Source organism: Bos indicus x Bos taurus, chromosome 11 (assembly GCF_003369695.1).
Source record: "Bos indicus x Bos taurus breed Angus x Brahman F1 hybrid chromosome 11, Bos_hybrid_MaternalHap_v2.0, whole genome shotgun sequence".
NCBI lineage: Eukaryota > Metazoa > Chordata > Mammalia > Artiodactyla > Bovidae > Bos > Bos indicus x Bos taurus.
Genome location: NC_040086.1, coordinates 67,462,599 through 67,488,336, shown reverse-complemented (window position 1 = coordinate 67,488,336; position 25,738 = coordinate 67,462,599). Strand labels below are relative to the sequence as shown.

Genomic DNA, 25,738 nt, shown 5'->3' with positions numbered 1-25,738 from the left:
AGAAGACTGAAGGACCATGTTGGTTTTTACTTACCTTCCTTTTTACTCTAAACAGTTTCTTCTTAAATTTCAGCCTAGCCTGTGATAATATCACCCTGGAATAATTCTAAATAAAAATGAAATGGTTCACCTTCCCCATATCTTATGGATTAGAAGGAAGGTTGGCAGAAGCCCAGCCTTACTCTTCAGAGACACAACTCAAAAGCCCCATGCTCTCCTAGGACACAGGGGCAGGTTTATGCATGAAGGGACTCTAGAACAACTTGTAAAAGGTAATTTGTAATTCCATAAGAAATTTAGTCTGAGCTACTTCTCAGCAATCTCAATACGAGTGACAGTATCTTGAGTTTATAATAGCAATGTTTTGTTCTTGAAATCAAGTCAATGTTATCTACATTGCATTATAAGAGAACCATATATACATGTTAGAGGGATCTGTGTGATTCCTTTTGGTAAGGAATTGCAGAAATATTTTTTCCCCCATATCAGTTAAAGTGAGACTTTGGGGGCGAGAGAAGACAATATCACCTTTCCTTTCTGAAATGGCAAATCAGTTATACTCTGAGTCAACCAAAGACTCCTATTTGAGGAGTGTGCGTGGAGTGTGTGCATGTGTGTATCCTCATGCTTTCTGCCATGGTGTTAAAGACCTCCTGATGAAGGCATCCAAAGAATAGCAAGAGGTGACAGTAGGTGTTTGAAATGAGTAAATTCAGTGCTGTTTACCTACAACTTTGTGATCTAGAACTGGAATTGTTCTAGATGAAGGGGAGAGAAAGCAGCCGCTGCTTTAGACTCATTTCCACAGTAAGCATGCTTTTTTCATCCACAAGGATGAAACTCAATAGCGTTTGACCTAAACACCTCGTTCATGTGTGGTATTGGGAGGGCAGTAGTGACTAGAACACTACGAGGCCTGTAAGATGTTACTTTGAAATTCAGAGGGAACATTTAACGTCATTTGTTAGGAGACAGAAACGGAATACAGGCCAAGGACCATGCTCATTCCAGAAAGAAGAGGTGAACTCCCTTTACTGACTATATTTTGAGTTGACTGAATGAGGAGGTCAGTACAACTGTGAGAATATTGAGGTCATCAGACCTCAGAAAACAGTATGTGCATGCAATCTCAAGGACTATGAACATGGGAAAGGGAAAGAGACATTTATAGAGTCAATCTTAACAGTTTTTGCAATACCTCTTTTTTGCAGACTCTTGGATTTATGTTATTGCACCCTTCGTGTGGTCTATCTTATGTATCTGCTAGTTTTTATGGATAATTGTTTGAGTTGTAAACTTCTGTACACTTTATTAAAATGGACCTAATTAAAATAAATGATTTACACTTTGCATTATTCCTTAAGTCAAATCTTCCTAGGACTGAAGGGCTCCATATGTGTCTTTCACTTAGTACCAAGCTTTATTCTACATTTTTAAGTTTCAAAGAACAGCTTTTGGTTGGTTGGTTGGTGAATTGGTTTCCAATGCTGGCAGTTATTTCCTGAGACCCACTTTTCATCTGGATGTTTGTGGAGACATAAATGAAATAAGATAATGGAGCCTAAGGACTGAGCTGGGAAAATCACAGAGCTCCCTAATATGTAAACTTTCCTGTGAACTTCTAAAATGTGTTACCTGAATGTGACCTGCATCAACATGCAGCCTTCAAAAAAAAAAAAAAAATCTCTAAAAAGAGACCATAAGAAACTAGAAAGAGAAATCTTGGGTGGAAATGGATTATACCTAAGAAATTTAAAATTCATGCTGTGAGGAAAACCTGCCTCCTGTTTCCTTTCCAAATCTGAGAAAATAACAGAGCTTTGATGAGCCTGACACCCACTGGACTGAGTTCACAGGTATGGTGTTCAAGGAAAATTCAGGGATCCAAAGAACTCTGGTATAAGATGCATGAGTAAAACGAGAGTTCGCCTACTTTTTCTGAAGATTTATTTTAAGATCTGATTAATTTATCTTTAAATATACCTAATTCCACAATGTGAAGTTCTTATGGTTTTTTCCTATTTCAAGTTAACCAAAAGCACAGTCTTCCTTACCTGTGACTCAGAGTGCTCTGGGGGAAACCCTTTCAGATGCAATACTCCCACTGAGATGCAGGAGTCAGAGCTTTCTGCAGAAGTGGATGGAGTTTACCTGTGGTGAGTCATCTCTGCCTTAATTGGAGCCAGAGCCAGAGTTAAAAGCTCCAGTTCCCACAGGGTGATCTCTGATTGCATTCATTCACCCTTTAATGACTCACTTTTGCCAGCCCCGAGATGGGTTGGTGAGAGACCAGCCAGGAAGGAAGTGCCCTTATATTGTGCTCTAATCAAGATCCAAGGGGGAGGAGCCAGAGTAAGATCCGGGGGAAAGCCATGAGCTGATGGTTTAGACCTGTTTCTCTGGATTTGAAGGCAAAGATCTTCCCCCTTATGTTTCCTTGTACTGAATTATGTCACCTTTCATGGAAGGAAACCAAGTACTTCTTCATAGCCCAGAGGCCCAAAAGGACTCCAAATATTTTCTTCAGAAGGCAGCCCAGTTTTCTAGGGCTGAGATATGGGGCCAATACCATCGCTGCGTGTGGAATTCTTAAAGTCAGGTATTGTGAAATTAGTAGTTTTATACAAGGACCAGATCTCCCATACCACATCCTGTTTTTGAGCAGTACTTTTTGACCCCAAGCACATATTTTATTTTTCACTGTAATGAAAGCTTTCATTATCTGGGAGGAACTGATCACAATTTTCTCTTAACCAAAATTAAATATAAACTGTCAGCCTTTTTTCAGTTTATAGTGAATATCATTCAGTTTAAGTAAAATTCAAAGCAGCTAAAACTACACATAAATTGATGAAAGCATGAAATCATGGCAATTTAAATCGAAATTTTGATTTGGGAAGTTGGAATTTACTAGATATAGTGGCCGCAGGAGAACTCAGTAGCAGAAACTATTGGCAAAATTTGAAATGAACCAAAAATTGACTAATAAATTTCCATTGTAAAATGCTTATAGAAAAGACCAGATCCCAATGAACAGAATTACAATAAAATGGAAATTCAGTGCATAGGAAATTGATCCAAGAATTGAGTTGACTTAATGGAGTTGCTTTATAGAATTTCTTGATGAAAATTCATCAATATTAGCCCAATTAAAATATCTTTATTCAAGAACATTGGCTAAGGGCCTTCCATGGTGGTTCAGTGGTTAAGAATCCACCTGCCAATGCAGGGGACACAGTTTTGATCCCTGGTCCAGGAGAATTCCACATGCCACGGAGCAACTAAACCCATGGGCCACAGCTATTGAGCCTATGCTCTAGAGCCTGTGAGCCGCAACTTCTGAGCCCACGTGCCACAGCTACTGAAGCCCATGCGCCTAGAGACCATGCTCTGCAACAAGAGAAGTCACTGAAATGAGAAGCATGTGCACTGCAGCTTGAGAGTAGCCCCTGCTAGAGGCAACAAGAGAAAGCCCATGCAGCAGCAAAGACCTAGTGTAACCATAAATAAATCTTTTAAAAACAAAAAGCATTAGATGAAACCACTACAGAGGTTCAGAATGTCCTGGGCCTATGTAGGGGCTATCAAAGTGAAGTTGTCCAGATAGTCATTAGCTGTATGAGTCAGGAGAGAAGTCTAGACTCCTGACAGTGAGTGGTAGTGGTATTTGAATGCCTGGATATAGATGAGATCAATGAAGGAGAATGTAGAGTAAGGAGAAGAGCACTTCTAACATCCTTTGGGAATATCTACATTTAAAGCATAAATGGAAAAAAAAAAAATTCCATGAGAGAAACCGGGCCACAAATATAGGCAGAAAAACAGAAGGTGACACCAAGGTTATAGGAGGAAAACATTTCAAGGATAAGCAGAGGTGTTAAATGCCAGAGAGACGTAATGACAAAAATGCTTGTTGGATTTGTCCAGTAGGAGGCAATTGATCCTGGCAAGAGCAATTCTTGTAAAGTGGTGGGGACTGATTGCAGTGGGTTAAGAGTTCCAGAAAAATAAACAACCCAATCAAAAAATGGGCCAAAGAACTAAACAGACATTTCTCCAAAGAAGACATACAGATGGCTAACAAACACATGAAAAGATGCTCAACATCACTCATTATCAGAGAAATGCAAATCAAAACCACAGTGAGGTACCATTTCACACCAGTCAGAATGGCTGTGATCCAAAAGTCTACAAGCAATAAATGCTGGAGAGGATGTGGAGAAAAGGGAACCCTCTTACACTGTTGGTGGGAATGCAAACTAGTACAGCCACTATGGAGAACAGTGTGGAGATTCCTTAAAAAACTGGAAATAGAACTGCCTTATGACCCAGCAATCCCACTGCTGGGCATACACACTGAGGAAACCAGAATTGAAAGAGACACGTGTACCCCAGTGTTCATCGCAGCACTGTTTATAATAGCCAGGATGTGGAAGCAACCTAGATGTCCATCAGCAGATGAATGGATAAGAAAGCTGTGGTACATATACACAATGGAGTATTACTCAGCCATTAAAAAGAATACATTTGAATCAGTTCTAATAAGGTGGATGAAACTGGAGCCTATTATACAGAGTGAAGTAAGCCAGAAAGAAAAACACCAATACAGTATACTAACGCATATATATGGAATTTAGAAAGATGGTAACGACAACCCTGTATGCAAGACAGCAAAAGAGGCACAGATGTATAGAACAGTCTTTTGGACTCTGTGGGAGAGGAAGGGGAGGGGATAATTTGGGAGAATGGCATTAAAACATGTATAATATCATGTAAGAAATGAATCGCCAGTCCAGGTTTGATGCAGGATACAGGAAGCTTGGGGCTGGTACACTGGGATGACCCAGAGGGATGGTATGGGGAGGGAGGTTGGGGGGTGGTTCAGGATGGGGAACACGTGTACACCCATGGCAGATGCATGCTGATGTATGGCAAAACCAATATAGTATTGTAAAGTAAAAAGGAAAAAAAAAAGTAAGCACGGTGTAAAGAACAAAAGATACATTTTAAAGAATGGGGGGTTTCATTTTATATAAGGACCTTCAATGATCCACAATTGAAGGACACAGTACAGCTGTATTACTCCTTCCCCCATAAAACATACCTGATCCCCAGTCTTTTTTTATAATTTTTTCTTAAAAGACCTATCTCTCTTAATAGCTTTCTCCATATCTTGTTATATCTAACTTGCATTCCAATATCATTGATATGGATATGTTTTTTTCCCTCCAGTTCTCATATTAGTAATATCATCAAACAAATACTAGATGACATTTTTAGGGTAGAAAAGGAGAATTACCCTATAGTACCAGTGAATTAAAAAAAAAACAACCAATAGTCACTGTGGTAGGCTAAATAATACCTCCCCACTCCCACAAAATGTCCATGTTCTAATCCCCAGAAATTGTGAATGATAACCTTACCTGGCAAAAGGGATTAATCATATGCGATAAAGTTAAGGATCTCAAAATGGGGAGATTATCCTGGATTATGCAGGTGGGCCCAACATAATCAGAGGATTCTTTACTAGAGATGAAGGAGAAGTTAGAGAAGAAGGTGATGTGATGACAGAAACAAGGATTGAAGTGATACTTTGAAAATAGAGGAAGCCAAAGAATAGAGGTAGCCTCTAGATAGTAAAAAAAAAAAAAAAAAGATGGAAACAGATTCTCCTCTCAGAGCCTCTAGAAGGAACCAGCCCTCCTGACTTTTTGTTGTTCAGTTGCTCAGTCGTGTCCAACTCTTTGTGACCCCATGTACTGCAGCCAGGCTTCCCTGTCCTTCACTGTCTCCCAGAGATTGCTCAAACTTATGTCCATTAAGTTGGTGATGCCATCCAACCCTCTCATCCTCTGTCGTCTTTCTCCTCTTGCCTTCAGTCTTTCCCAGCATCAGGGCCTTTTCTAATGAGTCCGCTCTTCACATCAGGTGGCCCAAGTATTGACTTTGGCCCAATGAAAATGACTGTCAATGTCTGACTCCCCAGACTGTAAGAGAAAAGTTTGCTGTCTTAAGCCACTAAAGTGCGTAATAATTTGTAACAGCAGAAATGGGAAACCAGTCCAGACACTAAAATTATTCTCCAAAATTCTAAGAGAAATTAACAATAGTTCCTATAATAGTGACAAAAGACAATGGACACCGGGTGCTGAGGGATGGTGGTGAGGAACATGGGTTAAGACTGCTTAAGCTGGGACTTCCCTGACAGTCCAGGGGCTAAGACCCCACCTTCCAATGCATGGAGCACAGGTTCCATCCCTGTTCAGGGTGTGGAACTAAGATCCCACATGCTGTGAGGTCTGGCCAAAAAAAAAAAAAAAAAAAAAAGACTGCTTAGGCTTGCACCTGGTCCTATCACTTCATGGCAAGTAGAAGGGAAAAAAATGGAAGAAGTGACAGGTTTTATCTGGGGGGCTCCAAAATCACTCTGGACAGTGACTGCAGCCATGAAATTAAAAGACACTTGCTCCTTGGAAGGAAAATTATGACAAACATAAGCACCATATTAAAAAGCAGAGACATCACTTTGCCAACAAAGGTCCATATTGTCAAAGCTATGGTTTTTCCAGTAGTCATGAGAGTTGGACCATATAGAAGGCTGCCAAAGAATAGGTGGTTTTGAATTGTGGTGCAGAAAAGACTTGAGAGTCCCCTTGGACTGCAAGGAAATCAAACCAATTCCAAAGAAAATCAACCTTGAACATTCATTGGAAGGACTGAAGCTGAAGCTCCTATACTTTGGCCACTTGATGCAAAGAGCCGACTCATTGGAAAAGATACTGATGATGCTGGGAAAGATTGAAGGCAAAAGGAAAGGGGGTGGCAGAGGAAGAGATGGTTAGAGACCATCACCAAGTCAATGGACATGAATTTGAGCAAACTCCAGGAAAGAAAACACCAAAGCAAAGATTCCCAGAAAACATATCTCACAAAAGGAGATAGTGGAGGACAGAGGAGCCTGGAGTGCTGCAGTCCATGGGTTTGCAAAAAATTGGACATGACTTTGCAACTGAACAACTCTGTCCATCACTTTCTAGTTGTATGATCTTGAAACATTACTGAGCTTCTAAGGGGCTCAGTCTCTTCATCTGTAAGATGGTGACATTGAATGTCCATGATCTAGATCATTACGAGGTGTGCTTAGAAAAGATGGCCCACTGTAAGTGCTCAATCAATGTAAGCAATTTCTATTTGATTCACCAGCTGTAATGGCACGACCTTGTGGTAATATCACAATTCCCTTTGAGATTGTGTTTTACCTAACAATTTTTAATATTAACATTTATTTCCGATTTTGTACACAAAGCATAGTTGATTAACAATATTATGTGTTTCAGGTATATGGCAAAGTGATTCAGTTATACATACACATGTATATGTTCTTTGTCAAATTCATTTCCCATTTAGGTTATTACAGGGAAAAGATTTTTATTCACATACTTACATGGGCATTAATAGAAAAATACAACTCAAGGAGGTGTTTAGAATTTGGAGCTTATACACTGTCTTAATCAGGTGTTGTTGCAAATAATCAATAAACAATCTAAAGAAGAATAGAAGAGAGTTTTATTCAAGCCAAACTAAAGATTATAGCTTGAGAAACCACCTCTGAGTAGCTCGGAGAATACTGTTCCAAAGAGGTAGGGGAGGCGCCGGTATATATATAATTTTTGACTAGAAAATATATACATCTTCACTGATCAAGCATCAGATCAGATCAGATCAGATCAGTCGCTCAGTCGTGTCTGACTCTTTGCGACCCCGTGAATCGTAGCACGCCAGGCCTCCCTGTCCATCACCAACTCCCGGAGTTCACTGAGACTCACGTCCATCGAGTCAAGTGATGCCATCCAGCCATCTCATCCTCTGTTGTCCCCTTCTCCTCTTGCCCCCAATCCCTCCCAGCATCAGTCTTTTCCAATGAGTCAACTCTTCGCATAGATGTTGATAAAACATTATGGCTAGTCACAAAGGACAGATACCTCAAATTAACGATTTTAGTGACTTTCTATATATGGGAAGATGCAAGAATCTAGGGTCATTTACATTCTTCCTGAGGTATGCATCTCAACTGTCTGGGAGCCAGCTTATTCAAAACACGGGATGCCTCACCATGTTTTGGTCCCCACCCGCCTCGATTCCCTTCAGGGCTCCCACTGTGAGTCACAGCAGTGGGTTGTGACTTAGTCCTTTATGTAATAGACGGTGGGCAACATTCTCTGAATGGTTAAAGTATGTGTACAATGTATGGTTGACAAGTGATAAGACAGACTGTTTTAGTTAGCATAAAGTCCAAGCCAAATTATGTATAAGCCAGAATAACTTCCCCGTACTTCAGTATGTGAACATTTCTTCCATCAAAGAGAAGGGCAAGGGGAAGGAGAAGGGGAGAAGGAGACCTATGGGAATACAAATGATTTTTTAGGAAAAGATAAATAGGTTTTTCAGAGAATAGAGATAAGATAGTTTTGTGAGAATGTCTGCTTTGGTGTTTTCTTATTCCTAAGCCAAATTCCCCTCTTCAGTGATAGGAGTCCATCTTTCCTGGTTGCTAGACTACTGGGGAGAGGATTTATAACAGCTGAATTCTTTTGTGAGGCTCTATTTTTAGGTAGATAAGGGAAGTTCAAAACAAAGTTCCTGAAGTAGTATATTCTGGATGCCTTCAATAGAAAGAGATAAGTATGTGAGATTGGGCAAGGCTCTAATAGTTTAGAAAGTCCATTTCCACCACCACCTTTTCTCTGCAAAGTAAAATCTGCCAAGAATGAGGAGGAAATGGATATCTTTAGAGTAGCTAGTAAAGAGAATGGTTAAAATATATATACATATAACTAGTATTTTGAATAGAAATGAGTTCACTAAGATAACTGTGTTTGAACTCAACTGTGTCTGACTTTTTGCGACCCCATGGACTGTAGCTTGCCAGGTTTCTCTGTCCATGGGATCTCCCAGGCAAGAATACTGAAGTGGGTTGCCATTCCCTTCTCCAGGGGATCTTTCCAACCCAGGGATGGAACCCATGTCTTCTGCACTGCAGCCAGATTCTTTACTGCCTGAGTCATCAGGGATGCTTGCCTGGAGAAATCCCATGGACAGAGGAGCCTGGCGGGCTACAGTCCATTGGGTTGCAAAGAGTCGGACATGACTGAGCAACTAACACACACACCTGAATTGAAGTTTGTCAATTAATCACACACAAAAAAGGGAAAGAGTACCAGGAATGAGGTCCCCCAAAGTGCTTAAGAGGCAGGCAGATGAAACCCTGCAAAGGAGAAGGAGGAGTAATCATAAAATAGGCACAGTTGGCAGTAGTAGTGCCAGGGAAACTAAGGAATGAGATTATTAAAGGAAGGAGAGACCCTCAGCATTTGATGTTCTGGAGGTCAAGAAAGGTAAAAATGAAGAAAAATCCTTCAAATTCAGCAACATGGATGATGGGGGTGGTCTTGACTAGAGCAGGTCCCCTCCCTGCACCAGTGGGACACAGAAGGCTGCTTTTGGTGGTTTTGATCTCAGGGTGCTTCAGCCTCCAGCAGCTTGAAGCAGGATTTCAGTTTCCAGCCAGTTTCCAGGCCGTGTCAGTGACAGTGCTGAATCCCAGACACTAGACCACCAGGAACAGTGGCCAGGGACAAGTGCCTGGCCTGTCACTGTGTGGCAGTGAAATTCCACATCGAGATGGAAAGTAGTAAGTAAAGTGTTTATTAGGACGAAAAAAAGAGTACGTGTGTATAGACACATGGGTGGGCTCAGAGAGAGTCGCACCCTCCTGGTAGTTTGAATCACTTGCATGGGGCATTTCTTCTGGGTTTCCTGTGGCCAGTTTGAGGAGTGGGAGGTGAGAAACTAGAGACTACAACTGTAGGCAACTCTTACATCAGTCGACTTTGCAAGAGGAAAAAGTCATTTGAAGGTGGTTTGGGGCAAGGCAGGATTTTTCTTGTAGGAAGGAGTAGATAAAAGATGGAGAAGTTGAAGGTGAGGGAAAAGATGGTTCCTAACTGGGGTATGTGGAGAAGGCAATGGCACCCCACTCCAGTCCTCTTGCCTGGAAAATCCCATGGATGGAGGAGCCTGGTAGGCTGAAGTCCATGAGGTCACTAAGAGTCGGACACGACTGAGCAACTTCATTTTCACTTTTCACTTTCATGCATTAGAGAAGGAAATGGCAACCCACTCCAGTGTTCTTGCCTGGAGAATCCCAGGGACAGAGGAGCCTAGTAGGAGGCCGTCTATGGGGTCGCACAGAGTCGGACACGACTGAAGTGACTTAGCAGCAGCAACTGGGGTATGTTCTTGGGCGGAGGAGCCACGTTGCACACTTGATTCAAGGTCTAGAAGACAGTAAAGGGTCAAGCTGTGGATGACACTGAAGTCTAAAACGGGTCAGAAAAAAATGAAGCCAATATACAGCCTTGAGTTTGTAAACTGCACTCAGTTTGTTCAGCCCTAGACCAGCTGTAGTCTGAAGCCCCGCCCACTCCCTTCAATGCCCCCCCTTGGATGCGGTCTCAACCTGTCCAACAACAGGTGTGTTGTGTCCATTTCAAAAACCAAGGGGAAAAGTGAAAGTATTAGTCACTCAGTCAGTCTCCTACTCGTTGCCATACACTGTATATATTCTAGAGCAGTGCCTCTCAAAGGTAGCTTGCATCAGAATCACCTGGAGGGTTTGTTAAAACCAATTACTGGATCCCACCTCCCGAGACTGCGGTTCAGTAGTTCTAATGTGCAGTCTGATAATTCACATTTCCCACTCATTCCCATGAGGTTTCTGCCCCTAGTCCACACTTCTAGAACTGCTGTCCTAGAAGAAACTGTATACCCCAATAAGATTCTGGAAAATAGATAATGAACTTTGTACTGTGCTCTGCAAACTAGTCAGTACTCATGTTTATATAGAAGAAGGCAGCTCTGCACTAAAGTGAGTCTCTGTGCGTGCTGAATCCACAAGCCCAGCCTTATCCAGAGCCATACGGGCCTCACAGAAGGAAGGCAGGCAGCTAGGTGGCTGGAGGAAGGCGAGAATCTTCTCAGAGGATGCTACAGGGTGACTTCTGAGCTGGGGCCGAATGGCGAGAAGGATTTTACTGGAGGTAATGGGCAGGGTTAGGGATGGGGAACAGCATTCTGCTCTGCAGAATCAGGTAGTGCAAAGGCAGCACCCATCAAGTGGGAAAAGAAATGTACGGTTCCGCGCATGCATGCAGAGTCCCTCGTGCTTACCTGACACCTGTGCAGGCATCGAAAGAATTTCTACCTGTCCCCCAGCCCCCCCATTGCCCAACCTTATGAAGTAGATAAGTAATGGTTTCAAATTCATTCAAAAAAACAAAGACCATGGCATCCGGTCCCATCACTTCATGGCAAATAGATGGGGAAACAATGGAAACAGTAACAGACTTTATTTTGGGGGGCTTCAAAATCACTGCAGATGGTGGTGAGTGCAGTCATGAAACCAAAAGATGCTTGCTCCTTGGAAGAAAAGCTATGACCAACCTCAGTTCAGTTCAGTTCAGTTCAGTCACTCAGTCATGTCCGACTCTTTGTGACCCCATGGACTGCAGCATGCCAGGCCTCTCTGTCCATTACCAACTCCCGGAGTTTACCCAAACTCATGTCCATTAAGTCGGTGATGTCATCCAACCATCTCATCCTCTGTCATCCCCTTCTCCTCCTGCCTTCAATCTTTACCAGCTTCAGGGCCTTTTCCAATGAGTCAGTTCTTCCCATCAGGTGGCCAAAGTTTTGGAGTTTCAGCTTCAGCATCAGTTCTTCGAATGAATATTCAAGACTGATTTCCTTTAGGATGCGCTGGTGGGATCTCCTTGCAGTCCAAGGGACTCTCAAGAGTCTTCTCCAACACCACAATTCAAAAGCATCAATTCTTCAGTGCTCAGCTTTCTTTATAGCCTAGCTCTCACATTCATACATGACTACTCGAAAAACCATAGCTTTGACTAGACGGACCTTTGTTGGCAAAGTAATGTCTCTGCTTTTTAATATACTGTCTAGATTGGTCATAACTTTTCTCCCAAGGAGCAAGGGTCTTTTAATTTCATGGCTGCGTCACCATCTGCAGTGATTTCGGAGCCCAGAAAAATAAAGACTGTCATTGTTTCCATTGTTTCCCCACCTATTTGCCATGAAGTGATGGGACCAGATGCCATAATCTTAGTTTTCTGAATGTTGAATTTTAAGCCAACTTTTTCACTCTCTTCTTTCACTTTCATCAAGAGGCTCTTTAGTTCTTCACTTTCTGCCATAAGGATGGTGTCATGTGCATATCTGAGATTATTGATATTTCTCCCAGCAATCTTGATTCCAGCTTGTGCTTCATCCAGCCCAGCGTTTCTCATGATAACCTAGACAGCATATTAAAAAGCAGAGACATTACTTTGCCCACAGAGGTCCGTCTAGTCGAAGCTATGGATTTTCCAGTAGTCGTGTATGGATGTGAGTTGGACCATAAAGAAAGTTGAGCGTGGAAGAACTTATGCTTTTGAACTGGTGTTGTAGAAGACTCTTGAGAGTCCCTTGGACCTCAAGGAGATCAAATCAGTCAACCTAAAGGAAATCAGTCCTGAATATTCATTGGAAGAACTGATGCTGAAGTTGAAACTCCAGTGCTTTGGCTACCTGATGCGAAGAACTGACTCACTGGAAAGGACCCCGATGCTGGGAAAGATTGAAGGCAGGAGACCTGGTCGACAGAGGATGAGATGGTCGGATGGCATCACTGACTCCATGGACATGAGTTTGAGCAAGCTCCGGGAGTTGGTGATGGACAGGAAAGCCTGGCGTGCTGCAGTCCATAGGGTCGCAAACAGTCAGACACGATTGAGCGGCTGAACTGCCTGAACTGGTTTCAAATAGCCAGACTCAAGCCCGCCGGGCCAGTCCGCAGCAGCGCCGCGAGTGGCCAGTAGGGTGCGCTATTCCCGGTGCCTTGCCTGATCTCAACTGACCTGCGCCTGCGCTCACGCCTGCGCTGGGCTTCCGCACCTCTTCGAAGGCAGGGGGAGGCGGGGGTGGGCGAGCGTCCTACGCCTGCGCACTCGGACTAAGATGGCGGCGGCGGCGGCCCGCCTGGGCTGGGGAGTTGCTGCCGCTGCCGCGGGGCTGCGGAGTCGGTAGGTGGTGATCCCGGAACTGCATAGGGGTGCCGCTGGGCTTAGCCATCTGAGCGGTGGTCGTCCCGTTCGCCCCCTCTTAAACCGAGTGGGGAGAAGTGCCCCTGACGTTGCTTTTAGGTTCACTCCCATCGCCGAGTTAGACTTGAATCTAGAGGTGGGCAGCTCTCGGTGACGCAGCTCTGCGACCCAGGTTCTGGCGGACCGTGCCATTCCTGGTCCCAAGCTCCGAGACCCGGTGCCTGAATCCCTGCGGTGGGGAGACTCTCAGAGACCGACTGTAGGGACCCCACTGAGGAGCTCTTTTTAAATCGTGGCTCCTCCAGCTCCTCTACCATGTGCATTTCCTCTGCCTTTTAAACACAAAATCAGAATGTCAGACAAAATGTCATCATTTTCTCAGTGAAGCCCGGAAACGGAACGTGACCTGAGGTCACACAGCAATGAAGTGATGGAACTCATGTGCATCCAGAACGCTAGATTTCCCCCGCCCACTCCTACCGGCTAAACCCTCTTGGTTTCCTTGTCTTTCCTCTTTCTATTTGCACTGTCTTTGACATCTGTCAACATTGATTAGGCGAAAGGCACCTAGGGCTTAAGTAGCTGTTGTACCCTGATTTCTCGAATGGAACAAAAGGAGCAAAGAGCCTAACAAAGGTTGACCTCCTCAGTGTTAGGGATTTTAGTGCTGATGATGCTTTTAAAGTTGAAATGCATTTCCTAAAAAATTAGCTTTGCAGAAGGATTTTTTGTTAGTCACCTCTTGTCTCCCTCTCTTATTCCTGAAATAATTTAACTCACCTTTACTGTTTTATTACTCTAGACTCATTTCTTCTCAGATTATTTGTCCTTTCTGCCTTTTCTATCCTCGATGCCCTTCCATAGTCCACAGTATCCAAGATTTAGGGAGTGTGCTATATTTAAAAATATCTTCACCCCAAACCTGAATTCCATTTAATAAACAATTGTACTGCATGGCCTAGCACTGTTTTAATCACTTTACATCGATTATTTGGATCCATCTTTGCCTTAATCTTTATGAGGTAGCTGTAAATATTAACTTCATCTTAGAAATGAGGAACCGAGGTAAGTCATCAGGCTAGTGGCTAGGGACAGAAATGAAGACAGCCCCTCCTTTTTGCAGGTGAAAAGAATCAGAAATGTAAAAAACAAAAAATGATCATAAATATGCTTAAAATTCCTCAGTGAAATAAAAATTGGAATGGATGGGTGTATTAATATTTAAAGTAAACTGGGTTTTAAAGTAATTACATCAGATTTCTAAAATTTTCACAACTAATGTCTCTTTTTGTTTTCCTTTTCCAGTACTATTTGTTTTTCCCTTCTCCTTTTGTTTTTAAGTTGTCAAATCCATGAAAAGAATAGCCAGTCAACACCTGGGAAATTTTGTAACTCTGGTTACTCCATTCTGATTATATTCAGGGTGAAATACAAAACAGGGTCAATATGTTTCCAATCAAAAAGCACATAGGCTGTGGACTTCTTTAGCAGTTTGGTGGAGAATAGTATACTTTCTGTTAGACTTTTGGAGGCATTTGAAATGCCTTTCAAAACAAATAGCAGAGGTTATTGAAAGGCAGAGACATTACTTTGCCAACAAAGGTCCATCTAGTCAAGGCTATGGTTTTTCCAGTGGTCATGTATGGATGTGAGAGTTGGACTGTGAAGAAAGCTGAGTGCCGAAGAACTGATGCTTTTGAACTGTGGTGTTGGAGGAGACTCTTGAGAGTCCCTTGGACTGCAAGGAGATCCAACCAGTCCATTCTGAAGGAGATCAGCCCTGGGATTTCTTTGGAAGGAATGGTGCCAAAGCTGAAACTCCAGTACTTTGGCCACCTCATGCAAAGAGCTGACTCATTGGAAAAGACTCTGATGCTGGGAGGGATTGGGGACAGGAGGAGAAGGGGATGACAGAGGATGAGATGGCTGGATGGCATCACCAACTTGATGGACATGAGTTTGGGTGAACTCCTGGAGTTGGTGATGGACAGGGAGGCCTGGCGTGCTGTGATTCATGGGGTCACAAAGAGTCGGACATGACTGAGCGACTGAACTGAATTAAACTGATCTCTTTCCAGGGAAACATAGTGGTAGAGACCGAAAAGGAGGGAGACTTTTCACTGTATTTACTTTTATTTCCTTTGAATTTTGAACCACGTGACTCTATTACCTAGTTGTTTTTGTATCTGAAAAAGGAAAAAGTTTGTAGCTTTGCCTCCTTCATGCATAGCTAATAGTCTGGGACTTTTACACCAAATATTACAATATTCTGTGTACACTCAGTTTTCAAGGTTGTACATTTCCCCTTGAGCTCTTGTTTTTAAATTGTTTGCAGATATTGCTTGCCTAAGGGAGTGGAAATAATGTTGATGGAAAATGAAAATTCATCTTGGTTATTATTTTCATTGTGGTTTTTTTTATATATGAGAAGTAGAAACTTGAGCTTATCTCCTAAAATGTCATTTTTGTTTTTAAATATAGATTCTGTCATGTGACGAGTCCATATACAATTAAGAAACAGCTTCTGCATCAGTTTTTCCAAAGACCACTTTTCCCACTCCCTGCAACCTTATGTAACACAGGTAAAATTTCATCTCTTTTAGAGCAAACCGCCGGAACGAAATTTTGTAGGTCGTAAACAATGAGAATTTGTAAATTTTCTATTCAGATGCTTATGAAAAGAATATAACATTTTTTCTATCATAAATCACACTTTAATTATTTGCTTACACATATCATTTGGCATTAAATTTCAAGAATCCTGAGTACAGTGTCCAGTAAATCTGTGAAATCTTAGCATGTTGTGTAACACATGTTCTGGAACATAAGAGTTGCTCAATAAGTAATTTCTGAAATGGAGATATAAAAAGAAGTTACAAATGGGTATGAAGATAGGATTTGAACATTTTTGCAATGTGACCACAGTCATGTGGTTAGGGAACCTTGGGGCAAGGGTGTGTTGTCTGTCTGTCTGTGAATGCCTACCTTATGGAGCTGTAAGAGTTTGGATTTGCTTATGGAGCTGTAAGAGTTTGGATTCAGCTCATGGCCCATCTCCATTTCCATTGCTGTCCTGAACTGCTTATGGCCATTCTCTGGAGGGTGGCCGACTGTGTCTTATGGCATGGGTTGGATCAGGGTAGAGACCTTACCTCCCCTGTATCCTGGGGCAAAAATAGGATTGCCTTCCTTGACTCTTTGCTTGAATCACAGAGCAATTTGGGCATAAATAGTAATTCACCTTAAGCTACTTTAATTAGACTTAAATTTTATGGAACTGAATTATGTAGTCATCTAGGCTTTCAAGTTGGAAACCTGCTGATTTTAGTCTTTGATATTGAGGTCAGGAACCATTAATCTGTATTTTGGGGGGAGATTATGTCTACTTTTTTATCTGTTACCTGATTGGTCAGAAACAGGGTTAAAAGAACCTTATTTTCTGTGTATTTACAGAAAGTGGTGGCAGCTTTTTCTATAATGTTCCGTCTGAAAAATTGTTCCCTTGTCAGAGGAATTTATTGCTTGGAAGTATAAATATTTTAAATCAGGTATTAGGTTGGCCAAAATGTTTGTTTTTTTTTTTTTTACCATAAGATGGCTTTAATAGCGCTTAGTTGTTTTTAACTTCATTCAAAACAATTTTGTTAGATTGTATTCTACAGCTGCCATATCAGCATGCATTTTTTAAAAAGCTTATCTAATTTGAAGAACTTTTTATAGTTACTGTAATATTGAAGATGGAGGATAAAAAGGAACATTTTCAGCATATTATACTTTATTATTTCAAGAAAGGTTAAAGTGCAGCTGAAATGCAAAAAAAAGATTTACGTTGTGTATGGAGAAGGTAGTATGATTGACCAAATATGTCCAAGTGGTTTGCAAAGTTTCACACTGGAGATTTCTCACTGGATGATGCTCCATGATCAGATAGACCAGTTGAAGTTGGTAGCAATCAAATAGAGACATTAATTGAGAACAGTCAGTTTTATACCATGTTGGAGATAGCCGACACACTCAATATATTCAAATCAAGAATTGAAAATCATTTGCACCAGGTTGGTTATGTAACCCAAACCATTTATATTTGGGTTCTACATAAGTTAAGCAAAAAAACCCTTCTTGACTGTATTTTGGCGAGCAATTCTCTACTTAAACATAATGCAAATGTTCCATTTTTAAAACAAATTGGACAGGCGATGAAAAGTGGGTACCATTCAATAATGTGGAGCAGAAGAGATTGTGGGGTAAGCTAAATAAACCACCACCAGCACACCAAAGGTCGGTCATTATCCAAAGGTGGGATTGGAAGGGAGTCGTCTATTATGAGCTCCTTCTGGAAAACCAAACAATTCTAAGTACTTCTCCTAATTAGACCAACTGAAAGCTGCAGTCAAGGAAAAGTGTCTGGAATTAGTCAACAGAAAATGCATAATCTTCCATCAGGATAACACAAGACCACATGTTTCTTTGATGACCAGGCAAAAACTGTTACAGCTTTAAATTTTTTTATTTGAAAACTAAAGGAACTTTCAGGCCAACCTGGTACTTCAATGTTGGAGGTTATCATTTTAAATTTTTCTCCTTAATAGGATTTGCCTGGTCACCAAGTCACCAACCAATATCTTTACAAGACAGTGACTTAAGCAAAATGTATGGGAGTTTTGCTCTTCTTTACCAAGAAAATGACTCATCATCAGTTAGCTGGAATTGTCTGGAGAGGTGCAGAAAGAATCTTAGCTGTCAAATTAGAATGTTCTTTTGTAATAGTTAAGTATTTTTATACCAACCATATGTTTTGCCAAATTTTATCAGTTTCTAATTTAAAATAAAACTGTTACTTTGTGATATTTTACTCTTTCTTAAGACAGGTGATGTGAGGATCATGACAGGGTAGAAAGACTGAGCTTAAATATCTTTTTCTTTTATGCTTGGCACTAGTAAGTTTGAAGTGGCACTATGCACAGTGGTTAAACACGTGTGCTGCAGAACTGGCCAGGCTTGAGTCCAGGCTCTGTCACTTAACTAGGTGGGAGACTTTGAGGTTTAGTTTAGTCATTTATAAATTAGGATAAAAACAGTGCTTCCTTGGCAGGATGTAAGGATTAAATGATATAATTCACATAAAGTGCTTAGCACCATATGCAACACATGATAATTACTCAATAAATTAACCTATTTCCATGTACTGCTCTAAGGTGAGAATTGGGTGGTTTTTTTTTTTAAACTAAGTTTATTTTTATCGTAAGTAACCAGAACCTGTTTAATAGTTGTAAACTATTAAGACCTCAGTATTATCTTTTTGTCCTGCAAGCTGTTATCATAATAGCAAGGTAGGAAATTCAGGATTCTGTTATTCTCAATCTAATCATGGCCTGAGAAGAAACAGAAGAATTTCTGAAGATAATTTTAAAATATCCTGAAAAGTAATTCACGTGGAGTCTCACTTATATGATGATTTATAATGTCACTATACCTTTGGACAAGTTATTTAACTTTTAGTAACTTAACAAGTAATTTCTAAGTCTCAGTTTCTTCTTTTGTAAAGTAGGAACAATAATACCTTCTTCATAGGATTGTTAAAGGCTTAAATATATTTAAAGCACTCAACCCTGTATCTGACATGTAATGAGTAAGCATAAAATAAATATTATGATAATTTTTTTTTTTTTTAATGTTAGCACTTTGGCAAGTGATGATGATTTGTAATTATAGCCAATTTGGTATTGAATTACCAAAGAGAATACATCGAAGACTGCCTTCCTACTTAGGTATACGATTTTGCTAGAGTTTGTGGAGTAACAAAACTATATAAATAATATTAATATAAAATTCAATGTAATTATCCTAGATATTTTTATAAATTTGCTTTTTATCTTTAACAAGTCTTCTTTTGTAAGCTTGGGCAAGAAAGCTTTATTTTTTTGTTTTCTAATTTTTCTTATATCTTTTGGTTCTCTGAAAATGAGCACTTCATAGTCCATAAGCTTGTTAACTAGTATTTTTTTCTAGAATAACATTCCTTTTTCTTTTTTCTCTTTTAGTGAGATACATGTTTATTCAAACACAAGATACCCCAAATCCCAACAGTTTAAAGTTTATTCCAGGAAAACCAGTTCTCGAGACAAGGACCATGGATTTTCCCACACCAGCTACAGCATTTCGCTCCCCTCTGGCTAGGTATAGTATTATTTTTATTTGCTTTTACTGAGAAACATAAATAACTGACTTCAGGAGTTAAGGTAGCCTTAGCTATTGCACTTTTATGTGTGTTGCATCTCTTCAGTATAAAGATTGTTTTCTTTTCAGGTAAACAATAAAGAAAAACAAGATTTGATATTAAGAAACTCTTCTCTTGAAAAGTGATGTACTTAAGAGATCTGTAGCGTGACTAAATAGAATTTATATTTTTACTTTTAAAAAATCTATCAAAATGGTAATATGGCAGATATCCATCCTAAATCTTAAAACGCTGTTTTTTAAAAAACATAAAAATGTGCTCATTTTTTTCTCAAGGATAGCTGAACTTCTAGATGCTTCAAAATGGAGTAGTTTCTAAAACAGTCCTCTCAGAATTATAAATGATGATAATTATTAGATGTGGCATGAATTTTTAATAAACGAGTGGTGACAGTTTTTATTCATTTTTATTGAAGTATAGTTGATTTACAATATTGTGTTAGTTTCAGGTGGATAGCAAAGTGATTTTTTAATTTTTCTTTTCAGATTATATTCTATTACAGGTTATGAAAAGATACTGAATGTAATTCCCTGTGCTACATAGTATATACTTGTTGCTTACCTATTTTACGTGTAGTAGTCTTTATCATACTCCTGCCTGGAAAATCCCATGGATGGAGGAGCCTGGTGGGCTGCAGTCCATGGGGTCGCTAAGAGTCGGACACAACTGAGCGACTTCACTTTCACTTTTCACTTTCACGCATTGGAGAAGGAAATGGCAACCCACTCCAGTGTTCTTGCCTGGAGAATCCCAGGGACGGGGGAGCCTGGTGGGCTACACGACTGAAGTGACTTAGCAGCAGCAGCAGCAGTCTTTATCATTAATCCCATCCTTCTAATTTGTTGCTCCCTTCCTTTCCCCTTTGATAACCATAAGTTTATTTTCTGTGTCTTTGAATCTGCTTCTGTTTTGTATAGATTCATTTGTATTATTTTTGAGATTACATATTTAAGTGATATCATACAGTATTTGTCTTCCTCTGACTTCCTTCACTATGTATAATATTCTCTAGGTCCATCCATATTGCTGTAAATTGCATTATTTCGTTCCTTTTTATCATTGAGTAATATTTCATTGTACCACATCTTCTTAAGCCAGTTATCTGTTGATGGCCACTTGGGTTGTTTCCGTGTCTTGACTATTGTAAATAGTGCTACTATGAATCCTGGGGTGCATGTATCTTTTGGAATTAGAGTTTTCATTTTTTCTGGATATATATCCAGCAGTGGGATTGTTGAATCATATGGCAGCTCTATTTTTAGTTCTTTAAGGAACTGCCTTGCCGTTTTCCGTACTGGCTGTACCAATTTACATTCAGTGGTGACAATTTTTAAATTCACTAGATAAAGACATATTAAATGTATGTCAGATGATAAGCCACAAGGATAAAATTATAAAACCCCTTGTAAACTGATAGCTAGAGAAGTCATTTAAAATAAAAATGTTAAAGTCAGTCACATTAATTGAAATTTTTGGTACCCTAAGTCTGATACTGATTGCCAAGGATATTGAGAAAATAAAATTTAGATAACTGTTTCTGTATACACACAGCCATTTTATGTGTCTCATTTAGGGGAGCCAGAAATATGCTTATCTCAAGAATGGTTTTTAAAGTTTCTAGTTAATCAGTGTGCAAATTTCCTTTGACCTAAACGTGCCACTTCTTGGAAGATATCTTAGCACATTTGTTTTTTGTGCTTTTTAATACAAGCCACAGTAAGAAATATTTTATATGATGATGCACTATACACATATACACGTATACATACAAAGATATACCTATATCTGTGTATACGTATGTGTATATATATATGAATCACATACATGTGTGTGTGTATATATATATATGAAACAAGTGTTTGATGGGGCAGTTTTTTCCTTTATAAGGTATGAAACTTGGTTATATTTCCTTTCTTTTTATATTATTATGTTCTGTTTTATTTTATTGAATAAAATCCTGGTTACTACATAATTGATTTTACAACTTACTGGTAGGTCTGAAAAACACTGCCTGAAAGAATTAACACGTATATACATAAGTTGTGTGCAGTGGTGTTCATTGTAGCCTTGTTGATAATGGTAGTAAGTTGGAAACAATCTAAATATTCATCAGTATGGATAGTTAGATAAACTTTGTCCATCCATAGCCCACAGATATTGAAAAGGATGAGGAGGAACCATATTTACTGTTAATAGAGTGACATCTAAGACATACTATTAGTGAAGAAAGCAAGTTGCAAAACAGTGAATACAGTATGTTATTATGTGTATGAAAACAAAACACAAAAATGCACTGACAAAAAAGGTATGGAAGAATGTATATCAAACTGATAACAGAGAATTCTCCAGGCCAGAATACTGGAGTGGGTAGCCGTTCCCTTCTTCAGGGAATCTTCCCACCCCAGGAATCAAACCAGGGTCTCATGCATTCCAGGTGATTCTTTATCAGCTGAGCTATTAGGAAAGCCCAATAGTTTGAAATGTGTACATCAGATATAAGCTCACATATTTAGTATTTTTAAAAATGTAAAAATAAAAAAGCCCAAATTGATTCAGTTATAAATTGGTTGGAGATCATTGTCAGATGTTCAATTGGCCAAAACCTTTTTCAAATTAATCTTTTAGAATTCACCCATTTCTTGTGTTTACAGAATTTGTTATCTTCAGTCAATCTTATTTTGTTTAGCAGAGAATATTTTTGCTGTAAACATGAGGATGGAAACCAGTCTGTCCTACTGGTCACCGTGTCCCTAATGCTTAGAACGGTGTCTGTTACTCGGTATTCAAATATTAGTTGAGTGAATGAGTAAACAGGAATATGTCTGACTTCAGGGAGGCATTTGACTTGTTTTTTCCTAGCCTTGCAGAGAAGATGAGGAAATACAAGCAGAGGGTAGACCTACCTCTAAGGACATGTGAAAGGGCTCTGAATCTCTGTAGTTGGCATGTTTATTCAAGACATTTTAAAAACCAGCAACATTAATAAGATATAATTATCAGTTTTTCAGATGATAGGATTTGCTTATCTGTTGGATGACAAAATTCAGAGACATTTTAAAAAGTTTTATTAGGCTTGTATGATAGGTTGAAGCAAATAAGATAAAATCTAGCAAGAGTAAGTATTAAGCTGTGTGCTTAAATTTTTTAAATGCCTAGCACAGTTATGGGATAGAAGAATCTGACCTCTCAATTATGTTAGAAATATGCTTTAAAAAGTCAGTCAAACAGAGTCCTAGTGTCCAGCATAAGAGAGGTAATAGTTTTTGTATTCAGAACAAGTTAGACTACCTTTGGGAGAGTATGTTCATTTCTAGGTATCATATTTTGTTTACATTGATGAGTTGAAATTGTCCCAAGGAAAATAACCTAAATGACAAAGCATTTATAATAATGCTTGAAACTCCTGTTTCAGCTTTTTCTTTCTCTTAGGGACAGAACTTCTGAACTCTTTGCTCCAAGCAGTCTCCATGATATGGCCCATGTGTGTGCTCAGTTGCTCAGTCGTGCCTGACTCTTTGCAGCCCCATGGACTGTACAGCCTGCCAAGGTCATCTGTCCATGGGATTCTCTAGGGAAGAATACTGGAGCGAGTTGCCATTTCCTACTCTAGGGGGTCTTCCCAACCCAGGGACTGAAGCCCCACCTCTTGCGTCTCCTGTATTGGCAAACTGATTCTTTACCATTGCATCCCCTGACATAGATCAGGTGTCTTCTTTTGCAATGTGCTTTCATTTGGAGGAAAAAGAAGTTTTGCTAATAGTGCTAATCAAGGGTCCTACTTAGAGGTCTGTGTTTTGATTTATTGCATCATAAGCTGCAACCCAGAGAAGGCGATGGCACCCCACTCCAGTACTCTTGCCTGGAAAATCCCATGGACGGAGGAGCCTGGTGGGCTGCAGTCCATGGGGTCGCGAGGAGTCGGACACGACTGAGCGACTTCCCTTTCACTTTTCACTTTCCTGCATTGGAGAAGGAAATGGCAACCCACTCCAGTGTTCTTGCCTGGAGAATCCCAGGGACGGAGGAGCCTGGTGGGCTGCCGTCTATGGGGTCACACAGAGTCGGACACAACTGAAGTGACTTAGCAAGCAAGCAAGCAAGCTGCAACCAAAAACTTTGTGACAACTTGCAGATTTAATATTAAGTGGTTGTGTAAAGGACTTAGCTGACATTGTTTCAGAAAAATTCCTAAACAATTTCAAAGCAGTAATTTTGATAACATTCTTGCAATGGTAGACAAAGAAAAGGAAAACTGTGACCTTCCTTGGAGTATGTCAGCTTTTATTCCTACAGTTGGGGGAAAAGGATACTGCTCTAGTGTCTGCTAGATGTGGTACATGTATCAGTGACTGGGAGGGAGGCCGTATTTCAAAATCCTTTGAAGGGTTTTTCAAATTATAATCTGCCCCTCTTTCTCTTAAAAATTAGCTTTACTGAAATATAATTTACGTACAATAAAAATCACGGAATTTCCAGTGTACAATTTATTGGGTTTTGCTAAGTATATACAATTGTGTATCCACCAAAAAAATACAAATATAAAACATTTTTATCACAGCAAAAGATCCCTCATTTCCCTTTGTTTTCAGTCTCCTCTTGCTTTACCTCCCTGGTAACTTTTTTTTATGGCAATGACTTAATTTTTAAAATTTTATTAAAAAATGTTTTTTCTAGGAGGGAGGGGATATATGTATACTTACAGCTGATTCATACTGTTTTATAGCAGAAACTACAACTTTGTAAAACACTTATCCAATTAAAAAAGATAAAACCAAATAAAAAATGATCAGTTAATCCAATAACAATGTTTTTTCTAGCTTCTGTGAGATGTAATTGTTATAAAACATTGTACAAGTTTAAGGTATACAGTGTGAAGATTTGATACACATACACATTGTGAAATGATTACCACAGAAAGGATAGTTAATACATCTCTCACCCTGGTAACTGTTGATCTTCTTACCCTATTGTTAAATTGCTGACTTCTGTCCAACTCTTTGCAACCTCATGGACTGCAGCACACCAGCCCTCCCTGTGCCTCAGTTATCTCCTGGAGTTTGCCCATGTTCATGTCCATTGAATCAGTGATGCTACCTAACCGTCTACTCCCGTTTTGCCTTTTCTAGAGTTTCATATAAATGGAACCATGTAGTCTTTTGTGTTTGGCTTCTTTGATTTAGTATGATGATTTTGAGAGTCATCCTTGTTCTTGTAGGGATCTGTAGTTCATTTCTCTTTACTGCCAAGTAATACTGTTGATACAAAGTTTGTGTGTGCTCGGTTACTCAGTCCTGTCCACTCTTCGCCGCCCTTTGAACTATAACCCTAGGCCAGACTGTCCTTGGGATTTCACAGACAAGAATATTGGAGTGCCATTGGAGTGCCATTTTGTCCTCCAGGGGATTTTCCCACGTCTCCTGCGTCTCTTGCATTGCAAGTGGATTCTTTACTGCTGAGACACTGGGGAAGATCTGATATACTGTATGGTTATTCCCAATCTGTTTTGTCATTCCCCAGGGCTTCCCCAGTGGCTCAGAGGTAAAGAATCTACCTGCAATGCGGGAGAATGGGTTAAATTCTTGGGTTGGGAAGATTCCCTGAAGAAGAAAATGACAAGCCACTCCAGTATTCTTGCCTGAGAAATCCCATGGACAGAGGAACCTGGCGGGCTGCAGTCCATGGGGCTGCAAAAGTATCAGATGCAACTGAGTTATTATCTCTCAGTTTTTATTTTTTCACAGGCAGTTATTTAGGATTGAGGGGGTAAAAAGTGTCTTTTTTGGACCAGATTTCATCACTGTCACAAAGGTAAGCAGAGTATTGTATAAAACAAGATGTGATGTACTTCTGCTTTTTTCTGAGTCCAATGCTGCTGTCCAGAATATCCATTCTTAATGTGTTTTACACATGCTGTTATTAAAAATCTCAAGTTTACGTCTCATATTTCTCAAGATAATTATTTAATAGAATTCACAAGTTGAAATTAACTTCTAGATCTCTTGTTTTTCAAGAAAGAAAAACATAAGCTTCAGAGAGTTAAATGCAGTGTCCAAGACTCAACCTTGGCAGGACTAAAATTTAGGCTTCCAAGTATTGTTTTTACTAATTCTTAGCTTACACTGATAGACTACAAAAAGAAGTAAATAAATTATCAAATATATATATGTTAATATATATATCAAATATATATATATATATGACCAACAGAATGCTTGAATATTTGTCTTCTTTCACAGTGAGCATTTATAAAATGGCGCCTGGCACATTTTTGTGTCAGCCTGCCATCCCGCAATGAGACTTTAGAGCTTCACAGATGAGAGCAGTGGGCTGTGTACTTCTGTAA

At 39.9% G+C, this 25,738-nt stretch overlaps 1 protein-coding gene across 2 annotated transcripts in view; it reads left to right on the top strand.

The window, feature by feature from the left end:
* The first annotated feature begins 12,988 nt into the window (after nucleotides 1-12,988).
* The window catches only part of NFU1 (NFU1 iron-sulfur cluster scaffold), a 28,977-nt gene continuing 16,227 nt past the window's right edge, over nucleotides 12,989-25,738 (top strand). Inside the window, exons 1-4 of one of the 2 annotated variants that reach the window (XM_027555681.1) lie at nucleotides 13,029-13,136; nucleotides 15,639-15,739; nucleotides 19,199-19,334; nucleotides 25,137-25,203. In XM_027555681.1, coding sequence (XP_027411482.1) covers nucleotides 13,072-13,136; nucleotides 15,639-15,739; nucleotides 19,199-19,334; nucleotides 25,137-25,203 — 369 coding nt within the window. In that variant the 5' untranslated portion in view covers nucleotides 13,029-13,071. Of the gene's footprint in view, nucleotides 13,137-15,638; nucleotides 15,740-19,198; nucleotides 19,335-25,136; nucleotides 25,204-25,738 lie in introns of both variants that reach the window. The other variant, XM_027555682.1, reaches the window with a different exon arrangement.